At 44.0% G+C, this 14,700-nt stretch overlaps 1 protein-coding gene across 1 annotated transcript in view; it reads right to left on the reverse strand.

The window, feature by feature from the left end:
- Window positions 1–14,700, reverse strand: part of LOC146180075 (uncharacterized) — a 348,140-nt gene that overhangs the window by 80,918 nt on the left and 252,522 nt on the right. Inside the window, exons 2-3 of the mRNA XM_084579411.1 lie at window positions 4,247–4,392; window positions 3,444–3,560 (exon numbers count right to left, since the gene is read on the reverse strand). Coding sequence (XP_084435537.1) covers window positions 3,444–3,560; window positions 4,247–4,392 — 263 coding nt within the window. The remainder of the gene's footprint in view (window positions 1–3,443; window positions 3,561–4,246; window positions 4,393–14,700) is intronic.

Here is a 14,700-nt window from a genome sequence, read left to right on the forward strand (position 1 = left end):
AGAGTAGGTGTTTTCATTCCGCAATCTTCAGAATACAATGCGTCACAAAAAAAGGAAAATGGAAGTGTTTCTTCGTCTTGAAGTGGGGGACCGCATCAATTAATAATGCGAAGAAGCAAAACTTCAAGCAGTTTCTAGACTCCATTGTATTATTCTCTATATCGACCGTTTACCTATTATGCTTATTTGAAGATGTAGTCACGTGGGTTTAGCATCAAGGACAGCTTGCCATTTTAGCACCAAGTAAACCGACAATCTTTCTCGCTCGGCTCGTATCTCATGTGCTGAAGAGTTAGTTCCATGTTATAGGCAGACAGGGGTTTCATTAAGACAGGTTTATTTTTAAGCCTGCTATCATGACTTAAGCAAGATGAAACGGTACTAAGACCGGGTCAAGCTTATCGGTTCTGTTCATGGTTTTCAAAAGGAAGTCGGCTGACGGCTCCAAACTGTGAATCGGAAGCACGAAGAAGTACAAGATCGTTCGGAAGCTTGTTCAGTTCTACTACCAGATCTTCGCTGCTCTGTTGGGACAGTTCTAACATGTTCACGTTAGGCTTACGATAGTGATGTAGAACCCTACTGCATTGGTTAACTTTATGAGTTTCTTCTTTCTTAGCTTTAATTTCAATTATGCAAAATTATAGTCTTTAACCGAATTTTCCTGCGAGCGCCTGAAGCTTAGGCCTAGACAGCCCTTAATGGGTTGACATCTATATGACCAACGCGATAAAGTAGTACAGATCTACCCATAAAACGTGCCGACGGGAAAAATACAAGACAAGCACGCAACTCCTGCGTCTTTGAAGTTGCCGCGCTTTGTGTTTTTTACCCTACATAAGGCGAAGCACTCGGTACCAGAAGGCTGCAAGACTTCAAAGCCGCCGACTTGGCTTGTGAATATTTAGCGACTTGAAGGAATTGTGCAGGCTACTACAGATCGATGCATCTGCTAGGTAACGTGTAGCGGACGAAGGCGTGGACGGAAAGTGCCAGGCATACAAGTCGGTCTCATTCTCATCGGAAATGGCAGGCACAGTCTTGAAAGTAGCAAACGGTCATCACTGAAGCAGGGAGAAAGTACCATGTGGCGCGTACTTGCACGGCCGCTCGATGGAAGCGCACTAGGTGCAGTGCGCTTCCATCGAGCGACCGTGGTACTTGTATAGCTTGGATATATGTCTCAATCACTACGTTGTTGATGCAAAGGAGTGTCCCAAAGGAAATTCTTGCTTGTCTACGTTAATTCTGAAGTCAAAGCACAGGAGAGTGCTTTCCCCGAGGCTCACTTACTCTCCAAGCTTGTATGTGAAAACGCACTCCAGCTTCCAAGCCACACTTTTGAATCACTTTCCGCTTGCATACTGACAGAGTGCGTCACAGCAGTGGTAGATGCTATCGTCTTCCGCGCGCTAAACACTGCAAATCATGGAAGTTACCCCAATCTTGTCCAGACAACAAAGCGTCCTCATGGAGATTCAGGGAGTCTGTTTCAGCACTAAACCCAAGATATGGAGAGAATGTGCTCTGAAGGTGCTTCGGCAACTGAATCCAAAGTTCGTTTAACTGATGCGTATGAATTTTGTAACTCGCACAGCGCGAAGAGAACGACGAGCATGAGAAAAAACGCCTTTGACGTACCCAGCTCAAGAATAACTTCTGCAGTTTAAGGAAAATAAGGAAGAACATGTAATAAGCGCGCGCGCGGCATGACCGTAAAGAGGGTTGAAACACTGCAGCCGATAGATAGTTTATGTGAAGATTTTAGCAACGAATTCTGAAAATTTTCTTTGTTTCCTTATGTATAGGACGCTCAGTTATTAATAGTACCCCCCCCCCCCCTTTTTATTCTCTCCCCTCACGTGAATTGCAACTTGCCGCACAGTTCGCCGCGGCTATAACAAAGTCGAAAGGTTCCCACAGTCTCATAGTTTTGTCCTACAGTGGAATATGACTTCGGCATTAAAACTCCTTCACGTGCCACCGAAATTTCTAAAAATGCTATCACTATTATTTATTCGCAGCCAATGTAACCTGAGGTAGCCTTAAAAGCGAGCACTAAACACTACAGCGTATAATTAGGATAAGTATCTAAGTGCCAGCATTCCGCGATTCCAAATACACGAGCCAAATGCATGATCTTCAGCAATGCAAGCCCGTTTCTTCAGCGTTCGTCTAGAAAAAAGAGCTATATATTCTGCATAAGCCTCTCTGAGTCATTTGTGGAATTAATCATCCAGGACTTGTTCACAAGGCGCTGAAGCAGATAATGTGTACTCCCGGGGAGGCCGCCGCGAGAGAATATAGCTGCGTTGGTTGGATGTGTCGCATGAGTTATTATTACCCTGGCCGGAACACTTGACTGCCTGACAGGCCAGCCTTGTGGTAAATGCGTACGCTTCACCGAAAGCAAAAGAAAAGCGCTTTGAAAGGAACCCCAGGTGTTTCAAAGACCCAGTGTCCCAGCTTATTTGCTCTAATTCAATGCAGTAATCTTAGGCTACAAGTGACCTTAAACTGGTTCTGAGTGTTCCTTCAAGCAAGGAGCTTTAATGTGCGCATATAATCGAGGTATAAATTTTTAAAGAATAAAAGCACTTCAACCTGGGTATGTCCTCACATTGCGCTCTTAGGAGCAGTGTCACAAATGCTGAGGTATTTAGGTATATACTCTGTCTAGCTAAGTTAACCAAGTAGAACGTGTTTTCGGCTGCGTTGGTGCCCTACTTCAGGCATCGCAGTTGCACGCGACTACGCTCTCTGTCTGAGTAAATCTTTATGCATGCATTCATCATTCAACTGGCTCTTGTACGTTGTAGTAACTGCTGTAGTGAAGTAGCAACTGCTGCTTCAACTTTACGCTTACCGCTGAGGAATTCGAAAGTACCATTCGTTCCAATTTTATTGTAAGATATTACTACTTCATAAATCATTATCGCGTTCATATTCGTTAAATGTGTACACTGCAACCCAAGGACACAACGGCGAGCGAAGTCAACACACACAGACTGTGGTTTGTGGACAAATATTAATCTTCTAGAGTGCAGGAAATGAGCTCTGTTTCGATCATGCTACTTGAAATAACAAGAAACAGGCCTCCAGGACCTGTAGCACACACACGCACGCACGCACGCACGCACGCACGCACGCACGCACGCACACACACACACACACACACACACACACACACACACACACACACACACACACACACACACACCTACACACACACACCTACACACACACACACACACACACACACACACACACACACACACACACACACACACACACACACACACACACACACACACACACACACACACACACACAGAGGTGCCAGAAGGCTCGGTAAGCGACCTAGCCTTTATGAGAACTCCTTCCCCTACTGGAATGCAGGAAACACAGGCGCATAATGCCCAAGGTCAAGGAACAACACTCGCCTTTGCTTTGTCCCTCATGGAGCCTCTGCCCAGGATGGCCATCTTTGTCTGCGTTTCCTCCTGGAGTCGCTTCAGCGAGTTGCCTTTGGGTCCGAGTAGCTTGCCCACGAAGTTGAACTGGGTGCACGAATGTAGATTAAAAAAAATTCATACGCCGTGCCTCAATAATAATTTAATTGTTGAACTCTCATTAGCGTTTAGAGCACGCACAAGAAACAATGCAAACCACGCATGTTTGAACGTTGTGGCCGCACTCCTGAGTTGGCGACAGCTAGAAAACAGACCTGAGCAAATGTAGGTTTTATTTATGTAATGATTCGCTGCTCACCTACATAGGAGATTAGTACTGTCAGGAGCCTGGTTATGAATTTCCTCAGCTGCGCGTGCTACCTCTCTCTCTCTCTCTCTGTCTCTCTCTCTCTCTACATTAAGCGGTATGCTCATAGCAGCACACATTACCTATCTAGAGGCCGAATAATATTTTCCTGGATGTATAGAATTAAACTCTAAGAAAATGCTCAGGTTAGTAAAATGGGAGTATCAGCAAGTACAAAAGATGCGTGCAAAAGAAAAGACGTTTGACACGGGCGACGATGGCGTCGTGCTTGTCCGGCGTCGCCCGCGTCTAAGGTCGCTTCTTGCGTACGCGTCCTTAGCACTTTCTGGTACTCTCATTTTGTTACATGAAGATGCGCCAAGTGGCCTAAGTGTAAGTCATTTTGCACGTCTGTTCAGATTCGTATCGGACCTGAAAACTTCTTCGATGTGAGCTTCAAGCTGCGTTACGCCTTTGAATGACTCACGTTGGGATGGTCCTTGACAGGCACCAGCACGCGGACCTGGAGCTTTACAGAGCGCCCCTTGTGAATGTCCATGAGAGGACCCGAAGGAACCCAGGCGTGCGAAGACCGAGCACTGCTTCCGTTTTGACCCTGGACACGCTGGATCTCTGCATCAGAATAGAGACGAAGGAGGACATGGTGATAACGTTTTATTACCACACTCGTCTTACACATTAAGATCAACAATATAATCGCCCATTATAGCGATCATAATGAGGCAAGATGAATGCATTGTTAATGTTAAGGAGGCGAGAGTAGAAAACTCAAAGGCTCTCGATGACATACATTCCATGGAAGCCAAAATCAATACAAATCAAGAAAAACAGCCGGAATGTATTTTTGTAAACGCGGTGTTGGTTAGTGAGTAATAATACTGAAATTTGTTGAAGTGGACATATAACTTACTACAAATGAGAAAAAAAAATGTGGGAGACACTTAAGATCGATTTTTGTTCACATCAATGACTCCTGACTGCAGCTCCCAATTCGGGCCCTTATTCGGTACATTCACTTTGCTGTTCGCATAGCCGCCGATAAGTCATAGCGGCGTGTAAAAGGAGAAGATTATGCGGGGTTTTCTCAGAGCTTCATGCAAAAAAAAAAAAAAAAAAGATATCACAAGTTATATAGATGACATAAAGAAGCACAGCACGCTAGCATTTCAGCTCTAGATGCGTGACCTGTGTTCAACCGGATTCACAAATCAAGTTCTATTTTTTACAAATCATTCATTTGCATGTTGTCCAAACATTTGAAATTATGATCAGTATTGTCCACATCAGTTCAAATCAAAATCAGTAGATCTTATTTTTTTTTTTCATTTTCCTTCTGCGACGCTAATCACGGATGCCACAGTTGGCTGCCTGTCACACCCTCCCCAAGACTGACTGTGGACGTGGTTTTACTTCTCACCTTTTATTTTTATACTTTTAAGTGCCGTGCTTTGAAATAAGTTGAAAGCTTTTATATTTTATTATTGCATACAATTTCGTCTTTTATCGCGTTTTAATGCTTTTTGAACGCGGATAGAGAGCGGTTTGATAGCTTGCGAACTTTGGCTCGCATGTGCAAAGTTCCGCTTGCTCCTGCGTTTGTACTACTTCGCCTCTCGTTTTTTATTCTCCCTCTTAAGGCCACCGTCTAGGTCCCAAAGGCAACGTCATTTGACGAAGGTGCCACGAGTTATGATATGCCTCGGTGTCACTGCCGCTCAATCTTAACAATGAGTGGTTCTGAAGGCACCTGTACTTCATATTTTAAAGAAATAGCGTTTTAAAGAAAATCCAATGTCGGCGGCCGGCGCCGACGGAATGGGCGTCGAAGTCAATACGCCCCACTTCGTTCCCGGTAAAGTCAAAGTGGAATTTTCAGTTTTTAATATGATGTATTTTGCGCGCGTGCTCCTGCGGTACCCTTTACTACCGTTCGGTGTGCATTAGCGATGCTTTTATTAACGTTAGAGTGATTATCAGAAAGTTAATTCTCGTATTGTAGCACATTGCAGTTGACAGCTAAGCACACGTCTTTACGACACTAAATTTCTTTTCCGCCACGAGGGGCGCTACTTTAGGCGTTGATCTTCCTGAGGCCCCAGTCCTGACCATAGTCACAGTGTTCACCATGAAATCTAATTCTTGTTTCATAGGTAAAAAAATATATAGGGGAACATTGTGATTCTCGACCGCTTCAGTGGCGCCAAGTAAAACGTTAAGTGGCCTTAAAGCCTTAATAGGCTCATTAGTGCGCGCCCGTCACACTCAACCTGCCAGTCAAATGATGGCCAGGTTTGGTTTAACCTTTGGGAAACATAATCCTTAACGGCAATCTAACTCCTACCCCTCCGATCACCAACCGAGCTCGTTAACCCGCTGCGCCAAGCCAAAGCGGTTACCATGGAGACCATCGCTGACGGCATGGCAAATCCTAGAAACAACGTGATGTAAAGGGAGAGGGTTGCGGCACGATGACGTCCTGAGGAGACATAAGGTAACATGGAGTCCAAAGTCAGACTCCGCCCGCACCACTAATGTATCGCGGGGAGAGAAAGTTCCGCAATTCAAAAAATAAATGAATAGGTCGATGAGAAAAAAGTTTTTGGTTGGAAGTTATTAAATAAAAGAGGGAGGTGCTACTAAAGCGACCCACAGCCGAGGAAGCGGGCGCGGGGAGACCCCACGTATCTCCCCTGGGAAGTAGCGGAAGGGATGGGTTGTAGGGTAATGGGAAATAGGAATTAGGATTGGGTCATGGGAAGTTGGAGGGGAAAGTGGTCGCGCGATAAAAAGCAGGTCTAGAAAGTTTGAACGCGTCGCCTCCGCTTGGGGCCCTTTCAGCTTGTGTCAGAATGCAACGCGGCTATGACAACGCCACGCGATAAGAGCGATGCCGTACCGCCAATCCCACACTTGAACGAGCACTCCAACAAACGCGCGCCAACGATCGCCATGCGACACATGCGACGGTGTAACCGTCCAACCTCACACTTGCTTGAGAATGTGTGACAGGTGCTACGCCTTTCCTTTCCTATAAAGAAACTATAATTATATATAACACTGCCTATAATTATATATAACACTGCAACAAACGCATCAAAGAAAATTTCAGCAGTGCGGCCCGGGCCCCTGCCTTGCTAGCAAAAGCTGTTCGAGGGGCGCGGATGTACCGTAAGCAGCAGCAACGCTCAGGCTTTCGCATTTTTCTAGTGCGGAATCTGCAGTGCCTTTGAAAATATTTTAGACCAAACCATTAAAAGCAGCTACCTTAGTGCGTACATAGGCAGTTAGACAAAGTATGGCTCGATCTTACGTTATTAATGATCATTAACAAACTGGTAACAGTTTCCAACACCACACGTTTCTCGGCAGGAGTACATTCAAACAAAACGAGTGATAAAAAAAACGAATGGTTGCGTTAGATAGAGCATGGAAACTCTCGCTGTGGAAACAAATTCGGGCATGCGGAGTAATAGTTATTGATGAGAGCCAATTAACTCAATCACAAGTCGGGTGTGTTTTGAAGGTCTGGTCACCTGAAGTTTGTCGGTAAGACTACGTTCAAACGAAACAAGTTATAAGGAAACGAATTATTGCACTAGAGAGAGGAGTAAAACATCTCACCGGGGGGAAATTTGGTGCATGCGGAGTAATTTGCTAATTAATAAGACCCAATTCAGTCATTCAGACTCCTAAATAATAAGGGGGTAATGTTGACGTTCAAAGGGAGTCACGCGGTACCCAACTTCCATGGGGTCATACGTCATAGCGGGAGGTCACAAACCGAAGGGCTCTTTTTCTTCTTTATCCATCTGTTCTTTCTTCCAGAAAGAATGCTTCTGCATTCTCTCAATGGAGGTGCAGCAGTGATCTCAACAGTTTTTTTTTCACAGCCCGCTGCACATCGCGTGCGAACTATACTGAACGTAGATAAACATCCACAATTCGAGCTGAGAAACCTTTCTTTCCGTTTCTCTACCAACATAAACTTCATCACTATTACCATTTCAGCTAGCGCGACCAAATAGGCTGGTGACTTGAAAGCCACATTTTTTCAATTCCCTTTTCTGCTTTCAAACATCCCTTAATAAGGAAACTGTCTGCTGACAATACGTTCGCTCTCGGCACGATGTGACCCTATAACACACACTTTGTATTCCAGCCTCGTTTGAAATATAAAGGACACGCAAGAAGAGAAAAAGAATCTCGAAGAAGAAACATCTGTGGCAACAATGGAGCGACCCTAATTCTATTTGCATAAAAAATCCCAACGGACATTCCGCCCGTGATTGCGTATCGACACTGTATGCAAACGTATTCCGTTCGCGCGACAGAAAGAACAGCAGATAGAGGTTAGCTACGAAAGGATTCCACGTACCACCGTGAAGTAGGGCTGATTCTGAATGCGTTTCATAATTACCCAGTCTTATCGAAGGGTAGGTACGTAATTTGCCTCCAGGAGAGCACTAAAGTACACATCACAACTTTGCACCATGTTTGTGCCATGCGTTTGTACGAATGGAATCAACGGAACAGTGAACATAGGCTGTTTTCGGTGCCTTGCTTTTTCACCAGATCTATTTGCAGGCGCCATGAACCTAACGTACACAGAACACAGAAGGAGCCAAAGCCAGTAACACCTAGCAAAGCATAGGAGAATTTTTCAGGTGCTTAATAAATGATAACGTGATTGCGGAAATAATGGGCTCAATGGAAGAAACAAAACCACATGCGGCCTGTGGGATGCACACCCACGTTATCCAAACATCATCTCCTGTGCTCTACTAACTGAGCTGCAGCGGCGACTGTTCAATATTCCACTTTCTTAGCACCTCCGTTTCCTTACAATCATTGCTGATCAGCTTTACTGGCATATTATGAGAAAAGACTCAAACCGTAACAAATTGTCAAGAGCCACCAACCATGTGCAGACCCCATTGATTTCGGTGAATAATCTGCATAACGGCGCATCACTACGCATCGTTATGGGTTGTGAATTTCACAGATAACTGGAGCTAAGTCTCTCTCTTATGCGTACCAGTGGCGGCCAATATTAATCATCCGCATGCAGGCGGACCGAAGACAATAGGAGAAAGTGCGAGGAGAGTGCGGTGAGCGCACGCCATTTACTGACACTGAGTGAGCACTTCAATGGCTGGCCATCAAGGTCATCTTGCAAGCCTGTGACGTAGTAATCGCGGCAGCTGCTACAGAGGCAAAGCAGCAACGTGGCGCATCAGTCGCATCCGATGAAGACAACTGATCTATATACAAGCGTTAGCCAGTGACGTCTGTGGAAGAGCGGTGGCGCTCGCGACAGCAGTGACTTTCTTGATGTACAGCCTTTGTCAAAAGTGAAGAGCCCGGGGGGTCTACTTCTGAGCCGTGTAGTGGAGCTGCTTTAGCATTAGTGGAGGTCCTTCTCATAGAAGAGGGTAGGGCAAAAAATCTTCTTACGCTCAAGAAATTTGGAACATTGTAAATACATTACAAGCCGCACGAAGTGGCTCAGAAGCAGACCCCTTGGGCTCTACACTTTTGACAAAGACTGTACGTAAAAGCCCGGGCCGTCTGCGTTAGATGCGCGGGCTTGCTGCGTATTCGAGCATGATTCCCGATATTTCGGCAAGTTGTGGCGGGTTGGTATCCAAGCGAGGCACAAGAAAGAAAACAACACCTGTTTCACAATTTCTTTTTTTTTTTCGGTTGCTTTCGGTTGGATAGAGATGAAAACAAAGGCCAGCGGCATGTAGCGTGTCAAGTACAGCCTTACGACCACGGATCTCTTTCGCGAGTCGTTTGTGTTGCACTTCTATGTTTAAACTTCATCAGTTCATTTTCGGGGGCATGAGGAACATCGCAAGAACAAGAGTCTGCAGCCCTCCTTTCGTTGTGCGGTCAATAAAAGTTTTGACCTGGTATTCCGTTCGTGTGGGATTTAGCCCATGTCATACGCAGGGAATCCACTGCATGACAGAACCCATTCGCCTTCACTACTGCCCGAGCATCTGTTCGTGCAGAAACGGACACAAAAGCTGCTGCCAGTCGTCTGGAGCGGTCACATCGAGCCGCTAAGCGCTATGCTGTAACGATTGAAACAGCACTGGACTTGGGAAGTAGCATGGTGCCTTTCTCTATTTTCACTTTCCCGAGCTTCAACAAGTGACTGTCATCACCGATTTTAGGGAGCTATAAACATCGCTAAGATCTCGATAATATTCCTCAAATTTGTTTAACAATTTATTTGGATTTTCTTATAAAATATATAGTCCTTCCCCCCCCAAGGTATACTGCGCACACAAAAAACAAGGACGAGAAAGGTACACAACAAGCGCAGAAGAAATGTCTTACCGACTCGCCCAACAACGCACTCTTTTAAGCTATATAGTCCTTCATACATAATCTGAAGACTACGAAATAAAACGATATTTTTGACACATAAAATTTAGAGTTTCAAATGAAATCTAGACGTAGGGATGCAAAATGGGTAGGATAAGAACACGCGCACTCGGATAAAAAATTGAAAATATGAATTAAAACAGCTCAAAAGAGTAAGCGTACTTTTCTCTAGAAAACCATGAAAAGCATCTGCATTCTCTCCTGTGCGCCTCGTCTATTAACCCAAAATCACATTTGCTTCCATTATCATTATCAACTAAATGCGCCGTCTATATGATTTCTAATCCGATCATTGTCATTATGACTAAATCCAGCGTCACCGTCATCGCTACCGTCATCCTCCATGTAAACAAGGAAAATTATGACTTGGGTTTCACGATCCAGGGCGTGGTTAAAGCTCTCGGCTGGAGATCCAAGGGATGGAGATTCGAGTGCCGATGGAGGCGGGATTCATGAATTTTTAACTATCTTTCCCGCGGTAGACAAATCTAACTATGATGTGCGTTTTGTTTAATTGTTTAATTTAACGTCATCTGATTGGAGCTATAGCGAAACAGGCTTAGACGCCGGACGGCGTATGAGCCATTAAAGGCTTTCGCCATAAAATGTACAGGATTGCACTTAGCTTCGCTTAAAATCTTATTGGTGAAAGCATTTCCTCCTTCTTCTCTTCTACCTCTTCAGTCTTCCTCCTCTATCTCTCATGTTTTAGTACTTGTTAGAATTTCATTACTCGTTTTCTTTGGCTTCGCCATCACCGATATCGGAATCTCCGGACTCTACTCCTCGACATGTGAGAATGCAGGCCTACCTTCATGAAAGGAGAAATTAAGTCTACATAAGAGCCTATTGTGATGTCTCGCTGACAGATCTCGCGAACACATCTCGCAGACGCGAGATTATTCACCACGAGCTTATAAAGGTTTTTGCCTTAAAACAGCAAATATTGTAATAAACATGATTTTCAGAGCCGAAAAAACAACGCAGCACCTGTTAAACGAATCGATTGTACTGTCACGTTTGATTTGTCCTGTGCTAGAATCGCACTCAGCATAGGTGTAAAACCGCGCTACCCTTTTCTCAAAGGCATTTAATTGTATGTACGATATTTTGAATATGGTGATTACAGGCATATAAAGGGTATTCTGTTTGCTAGCAGATAAAAGTTCAATACTAAATAATTCTTGCCCATTATTCCTTAATTTTAGAATTTTCCCTGCAACTAACTGAGAATCTTGGACACTGGCACACAAATCACTGAAAAAAAAAAAAAAGTTCTTTTTGGAGGCAAAATATGTTTATAATAAATTAAATAATTAGCTATATTATTTGTTTATTAGTTATAGACAATGGTTCTGTATGCGAGAGGACGTGACGAACTTACACTTTGCGGAATTGAAAGCAATAAAACATGAAAGGCGCCATATTACACACTTTGAATGTCAGTTGAGGAGCAAGTACTCAGCGCTATTGCTGGGTTTGCTGCATATGATGTAATAAAGAGCAAATAGTATGGTACCAGACTGAATATTACCTGTCAGGTCGTTATTGCTAATTACCTAATAAAGGCAGAAAGGACACTCTTTGAGGCACGCGAGATGAAAGCTTATGAAGTTGAGGAAAAAATATTACTGAATTCCGTGGGACTTTGTCTGCAAATGCCATTTGGACGGGCAAACACTCTCCAGAATTTGTTATCACAAATCTCGTGAGAATTTTTCAATTAGAAAGGCTGGTGTCACGAGGGAAATAAATGCGCAACCACTTTAGTTAACACTTCTTTTTGAGCGAGATGGTTGGTTGGTTTGTGGTGTTTAACGTCCCAAAACGACTCAGGCTATGAGAGACGCCGTAGTGGAGGACTCCGCAAATTTCGACCACCTGGGGATCTTTAACGTGCACTGACATCGCACAGCACACGAGCGCGTTGCTTTTCGCCTCCATCGAAAAGCGGGTGGCGAGGTCGGGATTCGATCCCGCGTCCTTCGGAACAGTAGTCGAGCGCCGTAACCCCTGCGCCACCCCGGCGGGGTAGCGAGATGGTTCATTTTGACTGTAGGATATATTTTTGAAACAGAGCTAGCACACACAACCACAAAAGATAGACGAATGACGAGACACAAGCGCTGACTGTCAACTGATCTTTATTGCCGAAACGCATCACTCAATATAGACAAGCGTTGGTGAGACAGGAAAGGAGCCATAGATCGAGATGGTAACCAGTTACATACAACGCACGCGCAAGCAAGCGACGCTAGAAAAATACGAGAAATCAAAAACAAGAGATTCAAAGGGTGCAAAATTTATGCCGCATCTAAAAAACACACTTTAGCATTAAATAGCGATAAACAAGGCTTACTAACGCATCTGTTGCCATATTTCTTGATATGAAAAATGTTCAGGCTGATACGTGCCGTCTTATCAGTGTTTTTGCCGAGAATCGTTGTTTCACTTAATCGGGCCGCGCTACCACTGCCATTACTAATGTGCACAACAAAATGTGCGTACTTGTCTATAAAATTCTTAACATTTCTTGAATGGTCCCCAATCGCTCATTGAAGCATCGGCCGGTTCGGTCGACATACACCTTTCCTCCCATCAAGGGAACCACTCCTGTGGAACAGTTCACAAACCGAGGTTTATGTCTTATATTTTTTCCTATAACCACTTTTAGGCCGCAATGATGTCAAATTCCGCAAAATACGTCTATTGCTTCATTGTTTCGTTTTGTCTTCCTTCTTAACATTGTGCTTCACGTCCTGGTGATGGAAAGCTTTAAACAGACTTGTTAAATATGTTGTTTTCCAAGTCTGGTTTCCGGTTGACATGTCCGCTGTGTCATTCGTCCTAATATTTACTTTTCTTAAGCATTCAATTCTGCTGCATACTACTCTACAACAGACGCCGCAGAAGAGCTTTATTACGCCTTTGAAAACATGTTCTGTGTAACGTTTTCAAGATGCCTCCCTCTCTGACACGTTAAGTGCTAAGTACGTACTGGCCTAATATTTCCTGTGTTCTAATGTTCTACACACTGCTGCCATTCCGGTCTCCTACAGGCTGCCTTTCCAGCTTTCCTGACGCGGTATTCAAGTGGACAGTATCTGTTGAAAATAAACATTTAGGCTGACATTAAATCCAATGGTGGGCCTCTAGTGATCATTTCTGCGCCCTTAGGCACTGACATAAGCAGTTATTCTAAGTGACAATGCAGGCTATGATTCAGTACTGTACACTTTTACTAGAAAGAACCTTAAAACAGCGTGTTGAGGCAATCCAAAGATTTCCTGCATTATTTATTTTAGTCAATTGTACTGCCAAATGTCCAGAGGGTGATGATTAGAGTCAAGGACGCTCGCTGTGTGCAACAAATGGTGCCTCAGTGTCCTCCGTAAGTTAGGTTAATTAGTTACAAAATATATTATCGATATTGACCGCTTTATAATTCACCGCTCGCATTCCAGAGTCTAGAATAAGGAGGTGAAGTAAGGCATCATCTAATTCTACTCTCCTTTTCAAAAAGAAGTCTCTCAAAAATACATTATATATAGTATTCAACTCCTTCTTTAATTTAGACTACCTGCAGCTTGTTTACTGATTTTAAATTGACCGCACCGGTGTGTGTGATCCACAGAAACATGATCACATACTCCAGCTAAACTGGTGTCATTTTCTTAGGAAGGTACGTAGCCCTTTTTGTTGTTCCTTAAACCGTGTGCGCCGTGCCATTTGTTTTCTAGCTATGACAACGTTTTGAAAGTTGTGTAGCGTTGATAAACGGCACACGACATTCAAGTTAGCAGCGAAGATGCATGATAACAGCAGTATTTACATGTAAATACTGCTGTTATAAAAAAGAAATCAACACGCACCGTGTAACCGCTTTTTTTTTTTAATTTTTTCTGGTGACAGCATATAAGATGCCTCGCAAGTGTCGACATTTTAATTGCTTAAACAGGCATGGTATTCTCATTTTTGAGAAGGTAAACTATGTCATCTATCAGTCTTTGAGGTTAAGAAGTTCGCAGGAGTCATGTGGATGCAGCTAGCACAAGAACGGGTTAATTGGAGCAATATGGGAGAGGCCTTCACCCTGCAGCGGGTTTAGTCCGAATGGTGATGATGATGACGATGGTGATGATGGTGAAAATTATGCAAATGTAACCTGGCTTAGCAACACAACATAACAAAGCATAACAACGATTTTGATTGTATAAGCTGGCTTAGCCGAGCTCAGCCGCAGTCATTCTTTTTAACTACGAGTGAAACTATGTTTATCTGAATTCAGATCTACAAATGACAAAGCTTGTGTTGTTGGGCGACAGAAAATGGAATGCTAGAGCCTGATGTGCCCTTCAGTGCCGCAGTGCAAGATCGTTTCAATCAATATGGCTGCTGATTAGGCTCAAATTCCGATGTTGTCCACATATCTGCCTTACCCGCAGTCATCGCCATTGCTTCCAGGTAGACGATTGCGGCCCACATCTGTTCACTTTTCCCCCCATGGGACCTCTAAACTCTTCT

Source organism: Amblyomma maculatum, chromosome 9 (assembly GCF_055883805.1).
Source record: "Amblyomma maculatum isolate TAMU_Amacu chromosome 9, ASM5588380v1, whole genome shotgun sequence".
Classification (NCBI taxonomy): domain Eukaryota; kingdom Metazoa; phylum Arthropoda; class Arachnida; order Ixodida; family Ixodidae; genus Amblyomma; species Amblyomma maculatum.